This window comes from Mangifera indica, chromosome 4 (genome assembly GCF_011075055.1).
Source record: "Mangifera indica cultivar Alphonso chromosome 4, CATAS_Mindica_2.1, whole genome shotgun sequence".
Lineage (NCBI taxonomy): Eukaryota > Viridiplantae > Streptophyta > Magnoliopsida > Sapindales > Anacardiaceae > Mangifera > Mangifera indica.
In genome coordinates, this window is record NC_058140.1 from 11,874,213 (window position 1) to 11,896,483 (window position 22,271).

The window sequence follows — 22,271 nt, forward strand, 5'->3', positions numbered from 1 at the left end:
AAAGAGGATCTGGTTTTTAAAGCATAAATATAAACAGATGTTTTGTTTTTGTATTGCAAAATAAAAATTCAGTTAGTAGTTAATTATGAATTAAAATTATAAGTAATTAATTGTGCCTTAACAGTAAGGAAATTTTTTCTAAAAAGCGAGTTGGTCAATTGAATTACTTTTTCAACTTTAGCTACTAATTTCAGAGATAGATTTTATGTTATTTCTTTGATTGTGAATTTCCTCTTTATTTTTTCTTCTCTTTCCTCATTGGATTGGACCACCAGAAAAGGACAGTAGCTTCAGCACTCCTTCCAGCTTTTTTTTTTTTTTTTTTCCTTTAATTTTTGGTATCGGACAAGTCCAAACCAACAAAAACATAACTTAACATACATGCCATAAGCAATATCAATGTGAGTTTCGCTTTCAGTTTCTGTTTCAGACAAAGCAACTCAACACTTTCCTCCAATTTCAGGTGCTTTTATTTTCGCTTTACTTATAGCTGCCTTGCATTTTGGTGATGACATTATCTTCTTCCTGCTGTAATGAAGTCTTGCCTTGAATATCCTCTTTAACAAGGCAAGTGGGTCTCTTTGATTCTCATTATCTTGTTGTCGGTTTGTTTTATTTTTGCTTTTACTATCTGATTTGCAGCTTTTCTTTGAAGGGTTTGGCTTGTTTTCCCAAGTTCCGGATTTCTTGGTTTGTTTTGCATTCCTCTCTTTTTTTATTTATGTTTGCTTATCATGGTTTGGATAATTTTACTTGGTGCATAGGATGGTTTCTCTCTACATTTTTTGTCTTTTTGTTTCTGGATTTACCTGTGAATTTGATTTGCTTTATTGAGTGGTTCATTTTGTCATTTTTGTGTGTTTGTTTTCTCATTTTCTTGTTTAGCTTTTTTCTTTCTTTTCTTGGTTGAATTCACAGTTGACTTTGAGTCTGTGACCTTGTTTTCTAATCTGACAATAGATACTGAAAATCCATTTACTCCACAAACAAAAATCCGGAGTCTGGCTTGTTGCTTTTATGCAATCTTAACATATATTAACCCAAAAATGCAGTTTCCCTATGGGATCTGGAGCTTACTGTGATGAATTGTGAATCTCTTCATCTTTGCCTCATGGGTTAACCATATTTATGATGAGGACTCAAACTTATCTTTAGGATTGTGAATCTCAGATATCATGTTTCTCCATTTATAAAGATAATAGTTTCTGTTCCCTGTTTACCTATTGGCAAAACGGGGAGGGAAATAGGGGCACATGGCAGATTGACAATTTGCATCCTAATTAAGTTTTTTGTGTAGACTTTTAAGTTTATGATATTTGTGCCTACTATTTATCTGAGCAATGTAGCATTCCAGTTAGCTTTGAAAAAGATGCCCACTACATTTAAATAATTGAAGTTGGTGCATGTCCCAATATAAAAAGGTGGTTCGGTGAGTTGCTGACCTTGTGAAAGTGCGCTGATATGAATTATTCATCTGGCTCTGCCTCCAATTATTAGAAATTTTGCAAAGAAGAATGTGAGGCAAAAAGAGGTTCGTGATTGAGGTTAGGTCCAGTTGTTGTGGTTGAACAGGAGAAGTGGCCCTGCAATATAGTTAATCAGTGATGTGAAATAAAAAAATTGGGATGTTATGGTGTTAAAATCAACTTAACTTGAAGTTTTTGCTTTAAGAAGTTTCAGACTGTTCAAAGACAAGGTGGCTCCCACTGTCTATGTGATAGACTGCACCTTTAATTTCTAAGGGAAGGAATAAAATGTGAGGTTGAAATGCTGTCTAATTTATTATTACTTGGCAACAATAGTGGGCTAGTAGCAGTGGTAAATTGTTGACCGAAATAGTTTAGTGTTGTTGATAGTTCTTACTAAAGCTTTTTGTTTTGGATTTGATTTCATTAATGCTCCTTGCTATGGTTTTTGCACTTGCAACAATTTTTATTATTTTTATGCTTTCTTGCAGGTTGGGAGTGGTATTGACTGGTTTCTTGTTTCACTCTCAAGCATGAAATTGGGACCGAAGAATGGCTGGACCTCTGTTGTACCTCTTTGTGTACGAGGCAGTTCAGCCTCAGCCACTCGATTTTGCATGTTCCCAAAAGTGAAGTCAGCAGGATTTAGTCCAGGAAACACGCCTGTCTATTTGAATGTTTATGACCTGACATCAATCAATGGCTATGTGTACTGGGCAGGCATTGGCATTTTTCATACTGGGGTAGAAGGTTAGATGCAAAGTTGGTTTTAAAATTGTTTTGTTTTGATTAGAATATTCTCTTGAAGTCCAGATCATTCGTCATTAGATGCTTCACATTATCATTGATTTTATACTGGTAATTGTCCAAATCATGTCGTTCCATTTCCCCTTTACATGAGGATTTCTCTTGTCATTCCCTCAATACTCAATCATGAACAATCTCTATCTGAATTACATCGCTCCTGAGTTACACTGGTGGTCAATCATCTCTGAATCTGATGGTTTCTCTTTATATTATATGTCATGAAACATTATGATATCTCTGTGATACATTATTAGGAAAGCATCCTTCTTTCTCTATAATGTGGCATTTTCCATCCCTAGGGAATTTTATGGGCTCTCTGTTAGGCTTGCGTGTATCATATGCAGCGCACACACACACTTTGAGACCTATGTTCTTCATGAAAAGTAAGGCATGGAATCCAGGATAATCTTCTTGTCTTATAAATCTAAAGTAATCCATTTAGCTTAGGAGTGTATATTCTGCTCTCTTTATAGTTTACTCTAATCCTGCAATCTCAGGATTTTGAAGTGGGTTCTGACTGTTGGTACTTATCTTTGCAGTCCATGGTATAGAATATGCCTTTGGAGCACATGACTACCCAACAAGTGGTGTTTTTGAGGTTGAACCACGACAGTGCCCTGGCTTCAGGTTTAGAAAGTCAATATTCATGGGAACAACATGCTTGGATCCTATAGAGCTTAGAGAGTTCATGGAGCGCCAGTCTGCAAACTACAATGGTGATACATATCATTTGATTACTAAGAACTGCAACCATTTCTGCGAGGATATATGTTATAAGCTAACAGGGAACCCAATTCCAAGATGGGTAAATCGTCTAGCTAGAATAGGTAAATGACACATATCTTTCTTCTTATCACAACATGTTTGGACCATGCATTTGTTGGATCAATGTGCCTTAGACATTTCCAGACTTGAGAAATGAATGATTGAAACACTGTCATTGCTACATGATACTCTCCAGTTTTTGATTGAATTTATCCTGTACTCTGAACATTATTATATCTAATTTTCTTGAGGCAAATGAAGCTTGTACTTGGGGTAGTTCATTGAGCATGGAAATTCATGAGGCCTTTTGAAATACTCGAGGCCACCCATATATCATGCTTTTGTCTCTTAACTACTACCAGATTAAGTAATATATAGAACTTCAAAGTGAAATTGATTACATGTATCTCAGCACATACTTACGAAAGTTTAGTTTTAGGTACCGAGATATATTATAGTTGCATGCCCCAATTATAGTTCTATATACCTCATAATTTTGCATCTTCTAAATACTATTTTCTTGCATTGTTAAACTTTATTTCTTGCCAAATTTTCTGTCTTTCTCATAGGTTCACTATGCAACTGCATACTTCCTGAAGCCCTTAAATCTACCACTGTGCAGCATGACCCTAATTTCCAAGGATGTGAAAGTGAGAAGAAGAGACTGAGAACTGCGTTCAGTTGCTGGTCATCGATCTCATTACCTCATAAAGAAGTCTCAATATCTTCGCTGTTTCTGCACTCTCACTACAAAGGTTGCCTGCCGCCATGGGAGTTGAAGAGGTCTAAAAGTAGCTCAATGAAGAAACTATAACACTTACATTTCCATGCATATCAATTGTAAAAGTACCAATTTCAGCCTCTGTCTGAAATTCTGATCTGTTCAATGATATCACCTCCTGTCATATGTGAGCCTCAGAAATGTAAAATCTACCCAAGTTTGTGATTTTAAATGTGAAATCAGAGGGCTTCACTCATGTTTTTCCTGTTTTTTCTAGCATTTGTGGAGTTTGCTAGTTGGCTTTTATAATGTGCAACAAACAGAGCCATGTGCTCATTCTTCATCTTGTAATGTATCACCATTTCTTACTGATATTTTCTTGGGATTTTCTCATCTACATTCCCACAAGTGTCAATGTGCAAAATACAAGTCAGTTCAATAAATATTTTCATTTTCGGGTTTTGGAAATCCGGAAATATTATGAAGTAATTAGATTAAAGAATTCTAAGTTGAGGATACTTGTAGTTGTAGGTCTTGTAAAGACTCAGAGAGATGGCGCCATTTTGTTTGAGCAAAACGGTGCGTTTTGCGACAATTTTTGTTGTCAACAGCTGAAACGACAACGTTTGCTGGAATACCACACGATTCGTTAGGCATGCCAGCCATTTTCAAACTAACTACAGCTAAAAAGCAAAGCAAAGTCAACTCAGGCTTCTTAGAGACACCCAACTTCCACTTCCCATTCCTATCTTACTTTTTTCGTTTTTCTTGTTTGTAGCATAGCATAGCGTTCACACAAATTTGTACAAAATTCAATCTTGTAAAAATATTTTCACACCATAATTTCATAATTCTACTTTTTCCTGTTTGTTCTTTTTTGTTTTTTGAGTAAAGCGTAGAAATTAACTGAATTCTGTTACATTTCCAGATTGATAATTTATTCAAAAGAAATTTTCAGTTTCAAGATTTAATTTTTATGGGTAAAGGAGCTGGGTGTATGCCAAGTAAGAAAAGGTTACCAGATGTTCAAGATCGTCCGAACCCAGATAGGGATGACGCTAATATTGTTCAGGACCAGCTTACAGCAACAAACAGTACAACCCCACTTCAAAACAACAACATACAAACAAGCAAGAAGCTGAAAATTTTCATTATTTTTTACTCAATGTATGGCCATGTAGAGTTGTTGGCAAGAAGGATAAAGAAAGGAGTTGATTCCATTGATGGGGTTGAAGGGGTTTTGTATAGAGTCCGTGAGACTTTACCAGTGGAGATTTTGGAGCAGATGAGAGTACCCCAGAAGGGTGATGATGTGCCGGTGATAAGTGTTGATGAGTTGGTTCTGGCTGATGGGTTATTGTTTGGGTTCCCAACTAGGTTTGGCTCCATGGCGGCTCAAATGAAGACATTTTTTGACTCTACATTTCCTTTGTGGAAGGATCAAAGACTTGCAGGCGTTCCTGCTGGGTTCTTTGTGAGTACTGGGACTCAGGGTGGTGGACAAGAAACTACCGCGTAAGTACATTGTTTGGCTTTTATTTATTTATTTTTGTTGGTAATATTAGGTGGCTGATGCTTGATTATGGTTGTTTTTTTTTTTTTTCCAAAGAAATGACTGTTTGAGCATTCTGTTCTTGATGGCTTTGATTCATCTTGTTTGAATTAGGTAAATTGGGAGTTAACATGGAAATACTTTAGAGTTATTTATACAACTCCCATATATCGGAATTGTACGAGTACTAGTGTCTTTATTGGATGATTTTGATTTGTTAGATGATGATTGTGAGTGGATATCAAGCAATAAAATGAGACAGAACCTTTATATATGAACATTATGTATTGCTTATCAACAAATTTTATTATTTATCTTTCCCCAATTATGCTACTTAGGTCTTTGAATAACTCTTATGAAGAGAGGAGAGAATGCACTGACAGAAGATTCTTGAGGTTATAAACGGTTGTTACTGAGTTTTCTTCCTGGCAAAGCAGGGTCTTGAGGTACCCCTAAAAGTATTGGACAGTTGAATGAAAATTAGGTGAAAACTGTTAATCCTGTTGAGTATAATGAATTCTAATACTCTTAGATCAGTATCCAGATTTTGTGGTCTCACTGTTTCATTTTCCTGTTTGTCTGTTTTCTTTGCTCAATCTCAAACTTGTTTAGAGTCTGGATAAGGAAAATGTCATCATGAAGCTTGAGAATGTAAATTCTTTATGTGACAATGCTGCTCAAATATGAATGTTTCAGTTAGAAGAAATATGATACTATCTATAATTACAGCTAATAACAATGTAAATATGGAATAGGGCTGGGAAACTGTTTTATTAACATCTTCTACAAATGGTTAACAAGACTCTAATTTCTATGCACAGCCTTAAAATCTTCTTCTTTAGGGAACCTGTCATCATTAGTTATTTGCGGGCTTCAAGGAACGTAAGCTTCACTGAGGCAATCACTCATGCAGTCTGCTTATTTGTTGAAAAATATTCTGGTTGTTATCCAGACCTAATGAATATTGTATTCTGGGTTTTTGTGCTAGAAATAACCTTCTGATTTTTGTAACTGCTTTTAAGTTAGATTCAAAATCATGCCATTATTGCTTGCCTGAATTCGGTTAAGTTAAGAAATCTGCAGTGACAGTGTCAAAAATATTTCCCTTTCCAGGGAACTTTCGTTTTTATGCTATGGCCATTTCAACATTTTCAGTCCAAATAAATTGTGGTGTTCATATTGCAGCTGGACAGCAATCACTCAGTTAGCCCACCATGGTATGCTCTATGTTCCCATTGGTTACACCTTCGGCGCTGGAATGTTCAAAATGGACTCACTAAGAGGAGGGTCTCCATATGGCGCTGGAGTTTTTTCTGGTGATGGCTCAAGGGAGCCAAGTGAAACAGAGCTTGCTTTAGCTGAGCATCAGGGAAAATACATGGCAGCAACTGTCAAGAGATTTGCCCAGCCTCGTGAGTCGTGATAGCCTCAAGTAGCTTTGCTAAGTCCACATTTATATTCCATGTCACCATCTTTTTTATTGGTTGCACATACATGTTCAATTTGTTCTGCATTTATCTTCAGCTATCATCTGTTAATAGATTTTAGATAGTTGAGGCCGTCTATCATTTTTCGGTTTGTACCTTTAATATGCTTGTGATTCCCATTTAATTTGGTTATGAAGCTTTTCTCAGTTAAAACCGTTGTATTTGTTTTTGTTTTTGTACATGACTTTAAATTTTGTGTTATAGTATTTACTTGCAATTGATAAATAAAATTCTGGGCCGTTCTCTTAAACTTGTGCTTAAGCTCGCATGCTCCCAGCTAAGATTGTGTTTGAAGAAATGTCAGACTTAAAACTTCAGAACAGAAGGGAAAGCTAAGGAGAAAGGACAAATGCATAAACATGCAATATATTCTAGGCATCAATATATAAAGAAAAGCATGCTTCTTCACCCCTTCAAGAAATACAGCTACTCATGTCTCCGAGTCCTGAGCTTCAAGCTTCTTCCAATCGATTCATGTTAAAGCAAAGGAAAACAATGTTGTCCCAACCAATATAACAAAGATGTCACAAAGTTACAGCGACATACAAACATCATGAATCTAAGAATTTGTCACAACAGCACAAGTGGAAGAAAGAACCCGTGATATACAGGCTCTGAAATATGAAGGCTTCATAGTTCTTATCAACACAAGAAGCATTTACATGCAACGAGTGAAGAATGTTTGCCCCACATATCCACCAGCCATTGCCCTTCTAACATTGGATTCAAACAGCTTCGGGTTATCCCTTAAAACAGCAGCTGCTTCATGATTGAGGGGATCCTCATAGTTCGGTTGCTGCACACAAATACAAAATCTCAGTAAAATGCAAACAAATTAGTTCCAGGAACTAGTTGTGCAAATGAAGAATCAATACCGTGAAAAGGTGAAACAGTCCATATATAATGGTGTTTATATTCAGAACAGGTTTCCAATCTTCTCTTAGGATGTTGAGGCAAACATTTCCCTCCAAGTCGATATTAGGGTGGTACACCTGCAAAATCAATCCACAATTATAACAGCCTTTAACATGTGCCTGGCAAAAAGGTAACATAGTTGAAAAGAAATAAAGAATGAACAAGAACGATAAAGATTAGATTAGTTACCTTTGTCTTACACTTGACCTTCGGTGCTTCATGAGGGTAGATGGGGGACACTTGGAATGAGAACAAAAATGTTCCACCTCTGCAACAAAAATAAAAACTAGGTTAGTCTCTGTTAGAAACAAAGTTGTACTCAACTTATAATAGTACGAAGCAAGATAATTGAGACCAAGAAGAAAATTTCCTAGGAGTTAAAGATTGTGCCAATAGATGAGGAAAAATCAGGTATTTAGGCCCCTAAAGGCACTCTTCAGCACAATTACTTGACATGAACAGACCTGATTGTCAAAACCTATGGCACATTCAAACTAATTGTGTCCCCAAAATATAAAATTCTCATAGGTTCCAAACCCTGATAAAAAGGTTTCCCTTCAAAAAGAAATGGTTGACTATCAGACAGTAGATACCTGAAGAAAGAAATAATGATGGGCAAGGTGTACTTACAGATAATATCCTTCATCGGGCCTAATGGTAACCTCAAAGTTCATTAAGTCATCCTTGCCATTGGGGAATACAATGCCACAAGTTTTTGGTAGGTTCAATTCACTGATGTCTAGAAGATGAGAAACACAAAAATTTATGACAAAGTTAACTGGGTGCAAATTCAAACTGACAATTGAAATAAGGTTAATCAAACAAAACTTAGGAATAGGTAGGTGGGTATCAATTCATACATATAGCAGGTTATATTAGGTTTCAGGAATTGAAAGAAAATGGATAAATATTTTCAACCATTTCAAACAAAATAAAAAATAGAAAGCAACCAAACAACTTCTCAGGAAAAAACAATAGCCATGAATACTAGTCTATATAAGATCAAACTGCAACAATTAAATTATTAAAAGATTTTACAGAAGTTAAAACTAAGCAGGTTTTCTCCCTCCAAGCTAGCTGATAAAATATATGAATTAATATTAAAAGCCTCAGATAATATATAACAGACATCCAAGGGAATTTAACAGACAACCTTTCTGAAGACGTAACTCCCCAGGACTCTGCTTCTTGATCGGTTGCTTCCCCTTAGCATTGGCATTTTCAGCAATTTCCCTCTGCTTTTCCTTGACTTTGAATAGCTTAATCATTTTTCCTACAGATCAAACAAACAGTGTCATACACAGGCGTATTATATGCATTATAATACACTTACACATACACACTCCCTTAGTGGCAAAAACATTAACGCCAGAGAGACACACCAACATAAACTTCAGCAACATACAACCATCAATTACCAAGGACAGGAAAGCACACACAAAGAACAAACTAGTATTGTACAATGCACTTAATTTTCAAAGTCCACTGCCAAACAGGCAATGATTTAGGCTAAAAATATTCTCAGTAAACTAGTGAGTAACAATGTAAACAAACATTGCAAGTCTTTGTTTGATGGCAACTTGGTACCGTAAAAAGGCAAAAGATTTTTTTTGAAAAATTCAACATTCCAGAGCAAAGCACCAAAAAGAACTGCCAAATCCAATGAGTAACTTCAATAGTAAAACTCACGAAAACCCGGCTGAAAAATCTTAAACTTCGACGTGAGTTCACCTGGAAAAATAAAATTCTTGTTACTTAAAAAATAATGAAACCTAAATTGAACATCGAAAACCATCAAAAAATTCACTGACAATATTAAAAGTTGTTTCCACGTCACAGTAGCAATATCAAACACCGAAAACAAAGTTTTCATCTCTTAAAACATTTCACATCTCCACAAAAATATTCAACTGATTGAGATCATATAAACAGCAAAAAGCTAACAACTTTAACCCTTCAATCACTAAAACAGAACATACAAATCAACCCAAAAACTCACGTAAACAAAAACCCCAGATCAAAATCACCAACCAAGAACCGAAAACTCAGAACCCATAAAATAAGATATCAAATCAAATTAAAATTCAGAAAAGATCGCAGAAGAACGTGAATGTTTTACCTTCTCAAGCCAAACGCTAAAGCGGTCTCTTTGGTACCAACTGGGTCTGGTTTAGATAAGCACGACACCAGACCGGAGAGAGAAAGGGAAAGAGTTAGCGTAGGATCTGAAACGAAAGCGTATTGCGAGTTTTTTTGTGTTATTATAATAATACTAATAATAATGGTAATAATAATAAGCCTCTGCTTTGTAGTCTCTTTCTGTTTCCCTCTTTCCCGTCAATTATCGTCATCCACGTTTCAACCAAAAGGCGTCTTCCTTTTATTCCCTGCTTCGCGACTCTCTTCGTTTTGATGCACTGTCTAATAGGAGATTGCCACATGTTTAGAAAAGTTTATATCTCGTTAGAAAGAGGATGATCGGTTGACTCGATGGGTATAAAATGCGGAATCTGGGATGGGATATATGTGATCGGACCCTGTGGTGCGGCTGATGTGACCGAGACATTACCGGGAACCGGAAGTAAAGGTTACTCCCTTCAATAACAACGGGTGAAAACACATTTTCTAACATCTTATAAAAAATGGCTTATTTTGGCAAATTCCACAGGTAAGGATGGTGCAACGAAAGACCCAGAGAGGCGCTTCACTCCATTCCGTCCAAATCCGTTAAATAAAATCTGTTAAATCATAGAATGACAGCTTAACCCTTAGCCCAAACTCATAGAATTTTCACTTGTTTTTCGACAAACTTTATGTATTTCTCACGTGCACCAGCGAGTGACGAAGATAACAAACTCTAAGAGATGAAGACGACACGTTTTCATCCCAATAAAGACGATTTTATCTTCATTTCTAATCAAATATGGTTAAAGAGGTTATAAAGAGAGATTAGAGGAGAGATAAAAGGGGAAGGAAGGACGGTCGATGATTGAGAAAAAAGAGATCGACGTTGGAGGAAGAGGAATAAACCTTAGGACGGTTTTTGTCACTTTTCAAACCTTAAATTAGAAAATAAATATAAGTTTTCAAATATGAAGGAGAAAAATATAATAAAACTTTAATTTTTTGCTAAATGATAATTTTACCCCTAACGTTAATTAAAATTTTTAACAGAAATTTGATTATAGGTGAGTGTTTGGATTTTTGAAAGTTAGTGGGTGGAAATTTAAGAATTTCCTATAACTTGGGTGGGAATAAGTGTTTTGGCCTTTTTTATATATGTCACATTATATTGTATAATACATATTATATACTATAAAATACTTATAGGAAAATTAAAGTAATTGATCATTTTGCCCTTATAGGGAAATTAATTTCCCATACTTACGACTATGGTACCTGTCACAGACTCACGTTTTCACACAAAATACACTGAAATTTTTCCCTTGTGATGGCGCCAAGTCTCACCACTCAGCCAGCCTTCAACCCACGAAATTCCAACAACCAAAGAGCAAAAGCAACCCACAAACACAAGGAACCAACGCAACAGGCAACACACAAATGATAGCAACACAATATCAATTCCAAACACAAGACACAAGAATGTAAAGGGAGCAAATTTCCCAACTCTTTTTATTAATCAATGAAAAGAGTACAATATAGTCTGCTGATGAACATTACACAAATACAATAAATCTCTCAATGTGGTTAGTCCACCCTTTCTCAACTTAGGTTGCAAGCTTGAAGAAGACTTGCAGCAAATTTCAGCTTTCGACTTCAGACAGATGCAGCCACGTTTTTCTTTGCCTTCTCTCAGATTAGGGCTTTTGAGGGTTTCAAATGGACTAAATTTTCTCCATTACAAGTGCCCCATATATATATAGACATGACTGAGTCAGCTTCCAGCAGGGCAGAGGGCAGAAAACGCACTAGTCAAACCTTGACATGTGGAATTCCACCAATTTGGTAGAAGAGCTTCCAGTTTGTGCCCACCAGCTGGCTGTCACTAACTTGTCACTTGAAAATATATTTAGCATCCTCAAATGTTTCCCTTAGTTGGTGCCCAGCCCATCAACGAAATTGACTGCCACCCTCAGCCCGTTTTAATGTCGAAACCCACATAACCGAAAATGAAGACCATGCTCACCCGCATATAGTCTACTGCACCCAAATCCGCACGGGTGCATCATTGAGTTTGTTCGAATGCTAACAAACCCTCCCTCCCCCCTCTCGGAGGAACCCGACGCCCTTTTCGGTGCACTCTCTAAGTAGTTCTTGATCTGCTCTTCATACTGCCAAAGATTCACATCCCTTTCCCACACAACAGCCTCATCCCCTTCCCATAGGATAAGGAAATATATCCGCCTATTTTTTCTGCGTGCTCCCCTTGTTCTATGGTCTAGAACTTTGGACAACTTCCTACTATAATCAACCTTGACTGTGGAAGGAGCCCTCCTAGCCTACTGCCTCAATTGATCATCATCCGAGTGAAAAGACTTTAGGAAGCTCACATGAAATGTAGGGTGAATTTTCATCCTTTCCGGTAGTTTTAAACGATAAGCCACATTGCCAACACACTTAAACACCCAAAATGGCCCATCATACCTCTGAATCAACCTTTTATGATAGCGCTTATTTGTCACCTTTTTCCAAATCTAAGAGGTCAATTTTAGAAGCACCAAGTCCCCCTTCTGAAATTCTAGGTCTTTCCGATGCTGATCTACGTATTTTTTCATTCGGCACCGTGCTTTTGCCAAGCTGTCACATGCCTGCTCGATCAGCTCATGCTTCTCAAGGGCAAACCTATAGGCAGCAAGGCTTACACCTTGAAACTTCTATTTAGCCACCTCCAATGGCGTCAACGGATAAAACCTAAAAGCAACTTCACATGGACTCAAGTTTGTTGTCGAGGACTTGTGTATATTGTAAGAGAATTGAACAACATCAAGTAAATCAACCCAATTTTTCTGGCTAATAGTCACATAATGCCTCAAAAACTCCTCCAAAAGAGAGTTTACTTGCTTAGGGTGCCCAACCGTTTACGGGCGGTTGGCAGTGGAGAATTTTAGTTTTGAACCTATGAGTTTAAAGAGCACTGTCCAGAATTTGCCAGTGAACCGCGCATCCATATCGCTGATGATATCTTTCGACAATCCAAACAACTTTACCACATTTCTGAAAAATAATTCACCTGTAGTGGCTACTGTACAAGTATTGGGAGCAGCAATAAACACAACAAACTTTGAAAATCTATCCACCATAACCAAAATGGAACCCATCCCAAAATGAAATCCATCAAAACCGACACCCAAGGTTTCTCCGGAATAGGCAAAGACTGAAGAAGACCCGCTTGCTTCTTCTTCTCAACTTTGTCATGCTGGCATGTTAGGCAGGTTTTCACAAACAACTCAACATCCTCATGCATTTTAAGCTAATAATAGGTTTAGGATAGCAGTGTAAGCATCCTCTCGTAACCCGGGTGGCCTGCCCACTGAGGATCATGAGTTACCCACAGTAACTCCTTCCTCAATCCTCCAGTTTTCGAAACAAACAATCTGCCACCACGAGCATAGAACAACCCATCAACAAGCCAGTATTTTCGAACCAGGCCATCAACAACCTGCTGTCTTAGTTGCTTGTATATTATGTCCTGCTCAGCCTGCATTTTCATCTTAGCAACAAAGTCAGCCTCAACACTAGTAAGGGAAGCAACATACCCCTGTGTATGCTTCCGACTCAGAGCATCAACCACAAAGTTTTTTTTTCCTGGTCTGTGCACCCATGAAAAGTCAAATTTGACAAGGAATTCTTGCCATCTTGCTTGCTTGGGAGATAGTTTCTTTTGAGTCCGAAAGTAAGTGTTTGCCATGTTATCTATCACTACCGTAAATTGGGTGCCAAGTAGGTAGTGTCTCCACACCGTCAAACAATGGATCACAACCACCATTTCTTTTTCATGGACTGAATACTTCTACTTTGCATCTTTCAACTTTTTGCTTTCGAAAGCAACGAGGTGCCTCTCCTGAATCAGCACCCCACCGACAACTTTATCCGAGGCATCTATGTGCACTTCGAATGGTAACGAAAAATCAGGTAACTTAAGCACCGGTTATGAAATTACTACTTTCTTCAGATTATTGAAGGCACTTTGGCATCCCGCACTCCATTCCCACACTTTGTTTTTCTTCAACAAATCAGTGAGAGGAACAACCAATTTGGAGTTATTCCGAATAAATCGCCTGTAGTAATTTACCAAACCCAAAAATGACCGTAATTCAGCCACCAAAGCCGGTACAAACCAGTCAACAATGGCCTGCATTTTACGATCATCCATCGAGATCCTGCCCTTGCTAATTCGATGGCCAAGAAAAAAGATCTCTTGCACACCAAACTGACATTTTTCTTTCTTTATATACAGTGAGCAGTCCCTCAAACGCCTCAAAACCGTTTTCAAGTGCATCACATGCTCATCAAGGGATTCACTATAAATTACAATGTAATCCAAATAAACCACAACAAAGTTGTCTAAATATTCATAAAGAACATCGTTCATTAGGTTACAAAATATAGCAGGTGCATTTGAAAGATCGAAAGACATAACTAAAAATTCAAAGGAGTCATACTATGTCACCATGACAGTCTTTGGCTCATCCCCCGTAGTTATCTGGACTTGCCAATACCCCGAACGCAAGTCAAGCTTGGTAAAGTAAGATGTCTTTGCCAACCGGTAAAATAAATCAGCTACATTCGGAACCGAATACTTGTTCTTTATTGTAATCTTGTTGAGTGCTCTATAATCAACACACAACCGAAGGCTGCCATCCTGCTTCTTCTAGAACAAAACAGGTGCACCGTATGAAGCCTTCGAAGGCTACAAGAATCCCGCATCTAATAGCTCATCAAGTTGCCTCCTCAACTCTACCAACTCCATGGGCGACATTCGATAAGGAGCAAACGCTCCTTATCGGTGATCTACATGTCTTCGATGAGGCAAGGTTTTCGGAAGTTCGGGTGGCATCACATCGCTATACTCATCAAGTAAACTAGCAATGTAATCCGACACATCAACAACACAATCTGCCTCAATTTCCACTAAGGCAACAAGCATCGTCACCTCCCCTTTTTTCAGTCCCGACTTCACTTGTTTAGCTGATTGCAACAATGGCCTTTTATCTTGCCTACCCATCACCGCATCAACAAAGCATGTATCTCTCTCATCCATGATCAACAACCTATGCAAATGTGGCATAACTGAAGCTTTAACAGAAATAAAGAATTCAATGCCAAAAATTACCTCAAAGTCATCCAAGGGCACCGCCATGAAAGTGTATTCCCGTTCCGAAGCCCCGATCTTTAGAACGGTGGTGGTAATCCCTTGAACTGGTTATGCTCCCGAATTCACAGCTTTGATTCGATTGAAACTTTTCTCCACCTTCAGCCCCAACGCGAACACCATCCTTTTAGTTATGAAATTGTTTGTTGCACTGATATCTAACATAGCTATCACCGGATGGCCATTTCAGTTATGAAATTGTTTGTTGCACCGGTATCTAACATAACTCTCACCGGATGGCCATTCAAAACAACCTCAACATACATTAGACCCTTGTGGCAGCTTGACCCTTCACTCTGCAAGGCATTCAACAACTGAATTGGATTAAACCGTAGGTTTGAAGTTTTGGGTTCTTTCATCAGTCCTTCCGAAGCAATCTCTCTCTTTGGGCATTCTCGCGCCCTATGAGGGCCATTACACAAGAAGCAACCAGAGTAAGACTTGCGTTGTGAAGGATCTTGTCCCCGCTGTAAAGACTCACCCTCGGGCCTCTTAGGCTTCTGCTGACCCTTATTGTTCTGCTTGTTCTTTTTCCATTCGGGCTTGGTCTTCTTCTTATCTTGATTTCCCGAAGAACAACCGATTTGGTAATCCACCAACCCATCGACAGTAACAATAGCCATGGGCAAGTCTTTCACCTTTTGTCTCCTAAGTTCAGCCTACGCCTAAGGCTGCAGCCTAGAGAAGAACTTGCATAAGAGAGTTGAAATCTTTTACGTAATCCTGCACCAAGCCCGTGTGTCGCAATTTTTTTAATGCCTCCCTAACTACCCATGCAACGTTCAAGGGCAAGAATTGGTCATTTAGTTCTTTCTTCAGGGCATCCCATGTGTCTATTTCTGGTCTACCAGCACTTGCATCATCACCGAGATGAGTTCGCCACCATAGCTTGGCATCTCCCGTTAGGTACATGCTTGTGATTGTTACTTGTTCTTCCTTGGGGACACAAACAACCTTGAAATACTGCTCCATATCCCAAAGAAAGTTCTCCAACTCTTTGGCATTGTGGGAGCCCCCGAATGGCTTTGGTTCGGGGACTTTATGCTTCCCCATTCCAACACTCGTTTCCCTTGAAATGAAGGAGCTCATGTTGGCCCTTTTAAGCAACACGATGTCATTCTCTAGGGAGGATAACCGTTCCTCCAGTCTATCCGAAATGTCAAGGACCTGTTTCAATATTTCATTGGAGCGCTCTAACATATCCCTGTGAGCATTAGTAACGGTCTGTTTCAACTCCTCAATTTGTTAGAAGTGCAAGACAACCCTTTCAAACAATGGGGCAACATCGGGAGCTGGGACACCCACCAACTCCTCTAAAGCATTCACTTTATCAGGCAAGCTAACCATTTTCGGGGCTCTGATACCAAAACTGTCACAGGCTCACGTTCTTTATACAAAACGCACTGAAATTTTTCCCTTGTGATGGTGCCAAGTCTCACCATTCAGCCAGCCTTCAACCCATGAATTTCCAACAACCAAAGAGCAAAAACAACCTACAAACACAAGGAACCAACGCAACAGACAACACACAAATGATAACAACACAATATTAATTCCAAACACAAGACACAAAAATGTAAAGGGAGCAAATTTCTCAACTCTTTTTATTAATCAATGAAAAGAGTACAATGGAGTATGTTGATGAACATTATGTAAATACAATAAAGCTCTCAATGTGGTCAATCCACCCTTTCTCAACTCAGGTTGCAAGCTTGAAGGAGACTTGCAGCATATTTTAGCTTCTGGCTTCAGACAGATGCAACCACGTTTTTCTCTGCCTTCTCTCAGATTAGGGCTTTTGAGGGTTTCAAATGGACTAAATTTTCTCCATTACAAGTGCCCCATATATATATAGACATGGCTGAGTCAGCTTCCAGCAGGGCAGAAGGCAAAAGACGCACCAGTCAACCTTTGACATGTGGAATTCCACCAACTTGGTAGAAGAGCTTCCAGTTTGTGCCCACCAGCTAGCTGTCACTAACTTGTCACTTGTAAATATATTTAGCATCCTCAAATGTTTCCCTTAGTTGGTGCTCAACCAACCAACGAAATTGACTGTCACCCTTAGCCCGTTTTAATGCTGAAACCCGCATAATCGAAAACAAAGACCATGCTCACCTGCACATGCCCTGCTGCACCCAAATCTGCATGGGCGCACCATTGAGTTTGTTCGATTGCTAACAATACCCTTGAATATACCTAATCAAAAAACATTTCACAATCATATTGGGTCAAGAGATCACCCGCCCAACTCCATTGACTTGACCCATCCCCGTTTACCACTGCCATCACCACTAAAACTGCAAAACCATATCAAATCTCTTTCTAAACGCTAAGGGATCACAGAGGAAGGAGAACAAAAATGGCGAGATTTTCACTTTGCCTGATTCTACTAATTGCAGTCCTTCCATTTATCTCCTTCGCTTTCTCCCCCGAGAACCCGACGGATCGGCGCGTCCTCGTTTTGCTTGACGACTTCGCCATCAAATCCTCGCACTCCCTCTTCTTCGACTCTCTGAAATCCCGCGGCTTCCAGCTCGACTTCAAGCTGTCTGACGACCGGAACATCGGTTTACAACGTTATGGCCAGTACTTGTACGACGCCTTGGTCCTCTTCTGCCCCTCCGTCGAGCGTACGTTACTCCACATTTCCGTTATATTATATCATCAAATCGGTAAATGAAGCTGATTATTATTAATATGTTGTTTAATTAGGTTTCGGAAGTTCGATCACTGTTGCCTCGATTGTGGAGTTTGTTGATTCGGGTCATGATTTGATAATTGCGGGGGATGCTAATGCGTCTGATTTGATTCGGGAGATTGCTACCGAGTGCGGCGTTGATTTTGACGAGGTAGCTTGATGATTTTAACAGATTCGGTTGACCTGCTTTTTGGCTTAGATTTGGCGGTATTTATGGTTGAAATATATTATTTATCGATACAGGATGCCAGTGCTATGGTTATTGATCACACCAGCTATGCTGTCTCGAGCACCAATGGAGATCATACGTTGATTGCCAGTGATGATTTTATTAACTCTGATGTGATCCTCGGAAGCAAGAAAATTGAGGCAAGTGCCTGATACGGAAACTTTGCCATTGTTACTGTTAGTTGCTCTGTTACATTCTGTGATTATCCTTGATGGCCGGTCATTTCCATTTTTTTTGGCATTAAGTTACTAGCATATGTAACGCATTTTATATAATAAATGTATTTTTTGTCGCTTTAGAGTAAGTGCATATGGTTTTGATTGTTCTTTTGTTCTTGTTTCTGGTTCGTTTTGCAGCCTCTGGCTTGGCAATTGGTCCTTTGTTTTCTCTTTATGATTGAAGTAGTTTTGTACATGTTTTATGATAAACGCAACTGCTGGTTTGTGACCCAAAGTTTGTGTTATAATTATGTGCATGACATAGGGATTTTGTTTGATTATTATTAACGTATATTATTTTTTCTGTTGAATTGTTAAAGGCTCCTGTACTCTTCCAGGGGATTGGGCATTCTATAAATCCTGCCAATAGTTTGGTAAGCTGACTGGATCATTGTGCAGTAAAAGCTTCTTCCTTTTTCTATTACTTAGTTTAACTTACAGTCATGAGATATCCTTTTTATTTGGGCTAATATATGCACATTTTAAGGTTCTAAATGTTCTATCAGCTTCTCCTTCGGCCTATTCTACAAATCCAAAGTTCAGGTTGTCAAGTCCTCCATCCCTCACTGGATCTGCTATCTCTTTAGTTTCAGTTGTCCAGGTAAGTTGACGCTCAACTCTCTATTCAGCATTGTTTTTAATTTTACTATTTTGTTGACAATTTTTGCAGTGATGAGTCCATACTTGTACATTTTTTTATGTTAATTGATAGGGACACTTGAAATCTACCATGGAGAAGAGAAAATCCATTCCCTCAATCATAAGCTTTTAACAAGTTATTGTATAATAGGTGTAATTGCTTCATGTTGGTGGTATGAGTTCTGGAAAATCTGCATCCCTTCTTGATTCAGTGTCTGTCGGACTGAGCTGAAGAAAATAATTTCTAAACATTTAGGGGCATCTAAAATAAGTTTTTCTTTCATGACTAATAAAAGATTGAAATCATAGCTAGATTTTCCACCTACCTAATATACCATTAAGGGCTTATTATTCTTTAGTAAAAGTTTTGGTGGGAGTTGATTTCTCTTCACTCTTGTCATTGATGAAAATGATAATCAAGTTTTTTTGGTGGAAACATATTTTTATTAATGAGTTTGGATATTTGACGTTTTTAAGTATTATATACTATGCCAACTAACCATTTATGGTACTAATAAAGCCATATGCTGCTTTGATTATATTGTGTTGTTTATTTTAACTTTAAAATATGTGAACATGATCATACAAGTCTATTTTGTTATAGGCGAGAAACAATGCCCGGGTTTTGATCACAGGCTCATTAAGTTTGTTTAGCAATCGGTATGTAGTAGTCTTTATTTGACCTGTGGTGTCCAGAAATTCAGGCTTAATACATTCTCGGAATTTGTCTCTGTTTACAGATTCTTTAGGTCTGGAGTACAGAAGGCTGGGAGCTCAATTAAGTGAGTGAAGTTTTGACTTTTGACTTGCCTTTCTTATTGTGTCTCAAATATATGCAAGTCATCAGGCGGTCTATACCATTATTTGGTGAATTTTAATTTAGCAGAAGTGTCCCTTTCGACTTTCGAGTGATTACTTTGATGACTGTTGTAGATTCATTGATTAATAAGCTATTATTGCAGTTGTGCTGGGCCTGAATGTTAGAGAGGACTGCTTTGCTGAACATGGATTGTTGCTTTAATTAAGTATTAGAATATATATATATGCATACACACACACACACCCATATGCATCATGATTGATGAATATGAATGGAGGAAACATAAGCTTCTTCCACTTGAGATGTCACCTGGTCTCTAGTTGATTAACTTTAAGTTTGTTCCTGGATAGACATGTTGCATTTGCTGGTTAGATTGTACCGTAAAACTATATGATGAGTTTCTGTAAAGGAATCATACAATGTTTATGAAACATATTGATGTTAAGCAATGTAGAAATTGTGTTTTATGGTTCTGAATTTGTAAGGATTTGGTACTAGACAGTAGTTGTTAAGAAATACTCTGCATGGGTACAAAATGATTTTAATTGCATAGCAATTTATATTCAATGCTATATTCTATACATGTTAATACTAGAAACAGGTGTAATGCTTGGAACAATGAACCCATCTGAGGCCTTTTCTTTTGCTGTTAACAGACATGAGAAATCAGGTAATGAGCAGTTTTTGACTGAGCTCAGCAAATGGGTTTTCCATGAGAGAGGCCATCTTAAGGTGAGAGACATTTATCTTGTGTCTTGTGAATTGGGGTTTTCTTTTTTCTTTTTTTTTTGTGTGTATTTTTGGTTCTCTTGTTCATGTTGATTCTTTCAGAAATAAACATGTAGTTTATTGGTTGCTGACATTACCTTATGCTTTTCAACTGTTTATTACCACACATTAGTTTGCTTTCTGCTGCATTTCATTAAGATGTTTTTTGATCTATAGGCCATGAACGTGAGACACCACAAAGTTGGAGAATCAGAGGAACCAGCAATTTATAGGATCAATGATGACCTGGTAACAGTCTCTTTTCCCCCTCTTTAGTCATAAATTCCCTGATAAGTATATGATAAATTTCTCCTGTTGCTAATATCTTTACCTTGAGTGAAGGAATATTCGGTTGAGATATATGAATGGTCTGGAACAAGCTGGGAACCATATGTAGCAAGTGATGTCCAAGTACAGTTTTACATGATGAGCCCCTATGTTTTGAAAACCTTATCAAATGACAAGAAGGTATGGATTACTGTGCTTATATGTTAATTAGATTTGACTCCACTATAAGAAGTCTGAGATCTCTAATCACATGTTTCTGCAGGGTCTTTATTCTACAGCATTTAAGGTTCCAGATGTTTATGGAGTTTTCCAGTTTAAGGTTGACTACCAAAGACTGGGGTACACCAGTCTATCTCTGTCAAAACAGGTATTTAATTTTGTTGCTCATACGTTACAGAGATCATGCTTATCAACTACTTCTGGTCTATTATTTACCAACTTAAAGGATCAACTCGTTAAGTATATAGCTTGCTTAAGCTTGACCAGCAATCTAAATAAATAAACTTGCCACTTACTTATGAGGTAAAGCAATCAAAGTAAAAAAATGTGGTTAGAAAATATTCCTGTTACATTTTCCTCTGCTTTCAGCATTCTTTTATGAAAGATGACCCAAATGAAGAAATAGCTTCTGGAGTAAAATATCTTGCTTGGCACACTCCTCCAATGGGATTCTGATCCCATCTTTATTTAATGTTACAGTTAGTAATTATAAATGCTACTCACTTTCAATTGCTGCACATCCACTTTTATTGTGTTCCACAAAAAGCTTGTTTAGGTAAACTTCAAAACTTGAAACAAAACCAAGTTCATACATTAACAACCAACACTTTTCTGGAACTTGAAATGAATATAAGTTCATCTATTGATGTGGGAATTATCTAACTTGGGTAACAATGTTGGCAACTGTGGCTGTTTTTCTTCTTCTTTTTTAAACATATTTACATTATACAGAAATGAAGCCGTGACTACTACAGTTCCATAGTTGACTTGGGTTTGTACTACTGAATTGCAGATTCCAGTGAGGCCCTACAGACACAATGAATATGAAAGATTTATACCAGCAGCTTATCCCTATTATGGAGCAGCATTCTCCATGGTATAATACTCTTCGCCCCCTTCTCAACCACCTTATTTGTTTTAAATCCTTCATCTGTTTTTTTTGCACCCTTGACATGGGAAAAATGTTAAAAAGAGTTGACTCTCTGTTTCTGGGAATAGCGTGAAAAACACACTTTTAGTTCTGTTCTTGGCAAGAAATTGTGAGAGTATCGATGGCATTTCTAATGCGTTATTCTGTGGTTTCTATTGCAGATGGCTGGTTTCTTTGTCTTCACCGTTGTTCATCTTTACAGCAAGTAGAACATTAGCTTTTTGATGGAAGAGAAAAGACATCGGACAAGGCATTAGATAATTTTGATTTTAACAATTAGATAGATCTTTATAATTTTATTGAAACGTTGTCATTAAGTATGAGAAAATTTCTTTACAATAGAAGCTGTTCCATTTTATATGTTTGTGATAATCACCCTCACCAGTCTCTTGCTCTCTACCACTTTAAAAAT

At 37.8% G+C, this 22,271-nt stretch overlaps 4 protein-coding genes across 8 annotated transcripts; 3 read left to right on the forward strand and 1 right to left on the reverse strand.

The window, feature by feature from the left end:
* The first annotated feature begins 367 nt into the window (after positions 1–367).
* Positions 368–4,152, forward strand: LOC123212752 (deSI-like protein At4g17486). 4 transcript variants are annotated; one of them, XM_044631936.1, is made up of 4 exons: positions 368–567; positions 1,958–2,216; positions 2,813–3,100; positions 3,608–4,152. In XM_044631936.1, the coding sequence occupies exons 2-4, from the start codon at positions 2,000–2,002 to the stop codon at positions 3,850–3,852; spliced, it is 750 nt and encodes a 249-aa protein (XP_044487871.1). In that variant the 5' UTR covers positions 368–567; positions 1,958–1,999; the 3' UTR covers positions 3,853–4,152. The 4 variants fall into 4 exon arrangements, with proteins under 4 accessions (XP_044487871.1, XP_044487874.1, XP_044487872.1 ...); XM_044631939.1 differs by having other exon boundaries at positions 1,999–2,216; XM_044631937.1 differs by lacking the exon at positions 368–567 and adding an exon at positions 582–690.
* A 322-nt stretch (positions 4,153–4,474) lies between these two features.
* On the forward strand, positions 4,475–6,955 carry LOC123212753 (probable NAD(P)H dehydrogenase (quinone) FQR1-like 2). The gene is made up of 2 exons (XM_044631940.1): positions 4,475–5,274; positions 6,497–6,955. Exons 1-2 carry the CDS (start codon positions 4,736–4,738, stop codon positions 6,732–6,734), a joined length of 777 nt encoding a protein of 258 aa, XP_044487875.1. The 5' UTR covers positions 4,475–4,735; the 3' UTR covers positions 6,735–6,955.
* A 289-nt stretch (positions 6,956–7,244) lies between these two features.
* On the reverse strand, positions 7,245–9,987 carry LOC123212754 (NEDD8-conjugating enzyme Ubc12-like). Of its 2 annotated transcripts, XM_044631942.1 has the most exons (7): positions 9,833–9,986; positions 9,403–9,444; positions 8,867–8,986; positions 8,344–8,452; positions 7,903–7,981; positions 7,674–7,790; positions 7,245–7,594 (listed from the first exon to the last, which is right to left on the reverse strand). In XM_044631942.1, exons 3-7 carry the CDS (start codon positions 8,979–8,981, stop codon positions 7,457–7,459), a joined length of 558 nt encoding a protein of 185 aa, XP_044487877.1. In that variant the 5' UTR covers positions 8,982–8,986; positions 9,403–9,444; positions 9,833–9,986; the 3' UTR covers positions 7,245–7,456. The 2 variants fall into 2 exon arrangements, with proteins under 2 accessions (XP_044487877.1, XP_044487876.1); XM_044631941.1 differs by lacking the exon at positions 9,403–9,444 and having other exon boundaries at positions 9,833–9,987.
* Positions 9,988–17,292: 7,305 nt separating this feature from the next.
* LOC123212751 (dolichyl-diphosphooligosaccharide--protein glycosyltransferase 48 kDa subunit-like) lies at positions 17,293–22,231 on the forward strand. Its single transcript, XM_044631934.1, has 13 exons — positions 17,293–17,679; positions 17,762–17,898; positions 17,991–18,116; positions 18,515–18,568; positions 18,682–18,795; positions 19,438–19,493; positions 19,574–19,615; positions 20,310–20,385; positions 20,599–20,670; positions 20,764–20,889; positions 20,972–21,076; positions 21,722–21,805; positions 22,021–22,231. The coding sequence occupies exons 1-13, from the start codon at positions 17,409–17,411 to the stop codon at positions 22,066–22,068; spliced, it is 1,311 nt and encodes a 436-aa protein (XP_044487869.1). The 5' UTR covers positions 17,293–17,408; the 3' UTR covers positions 22,069–22,231.
* Positions 22,232–22,271: the final 40 nt, after the last annotated feature.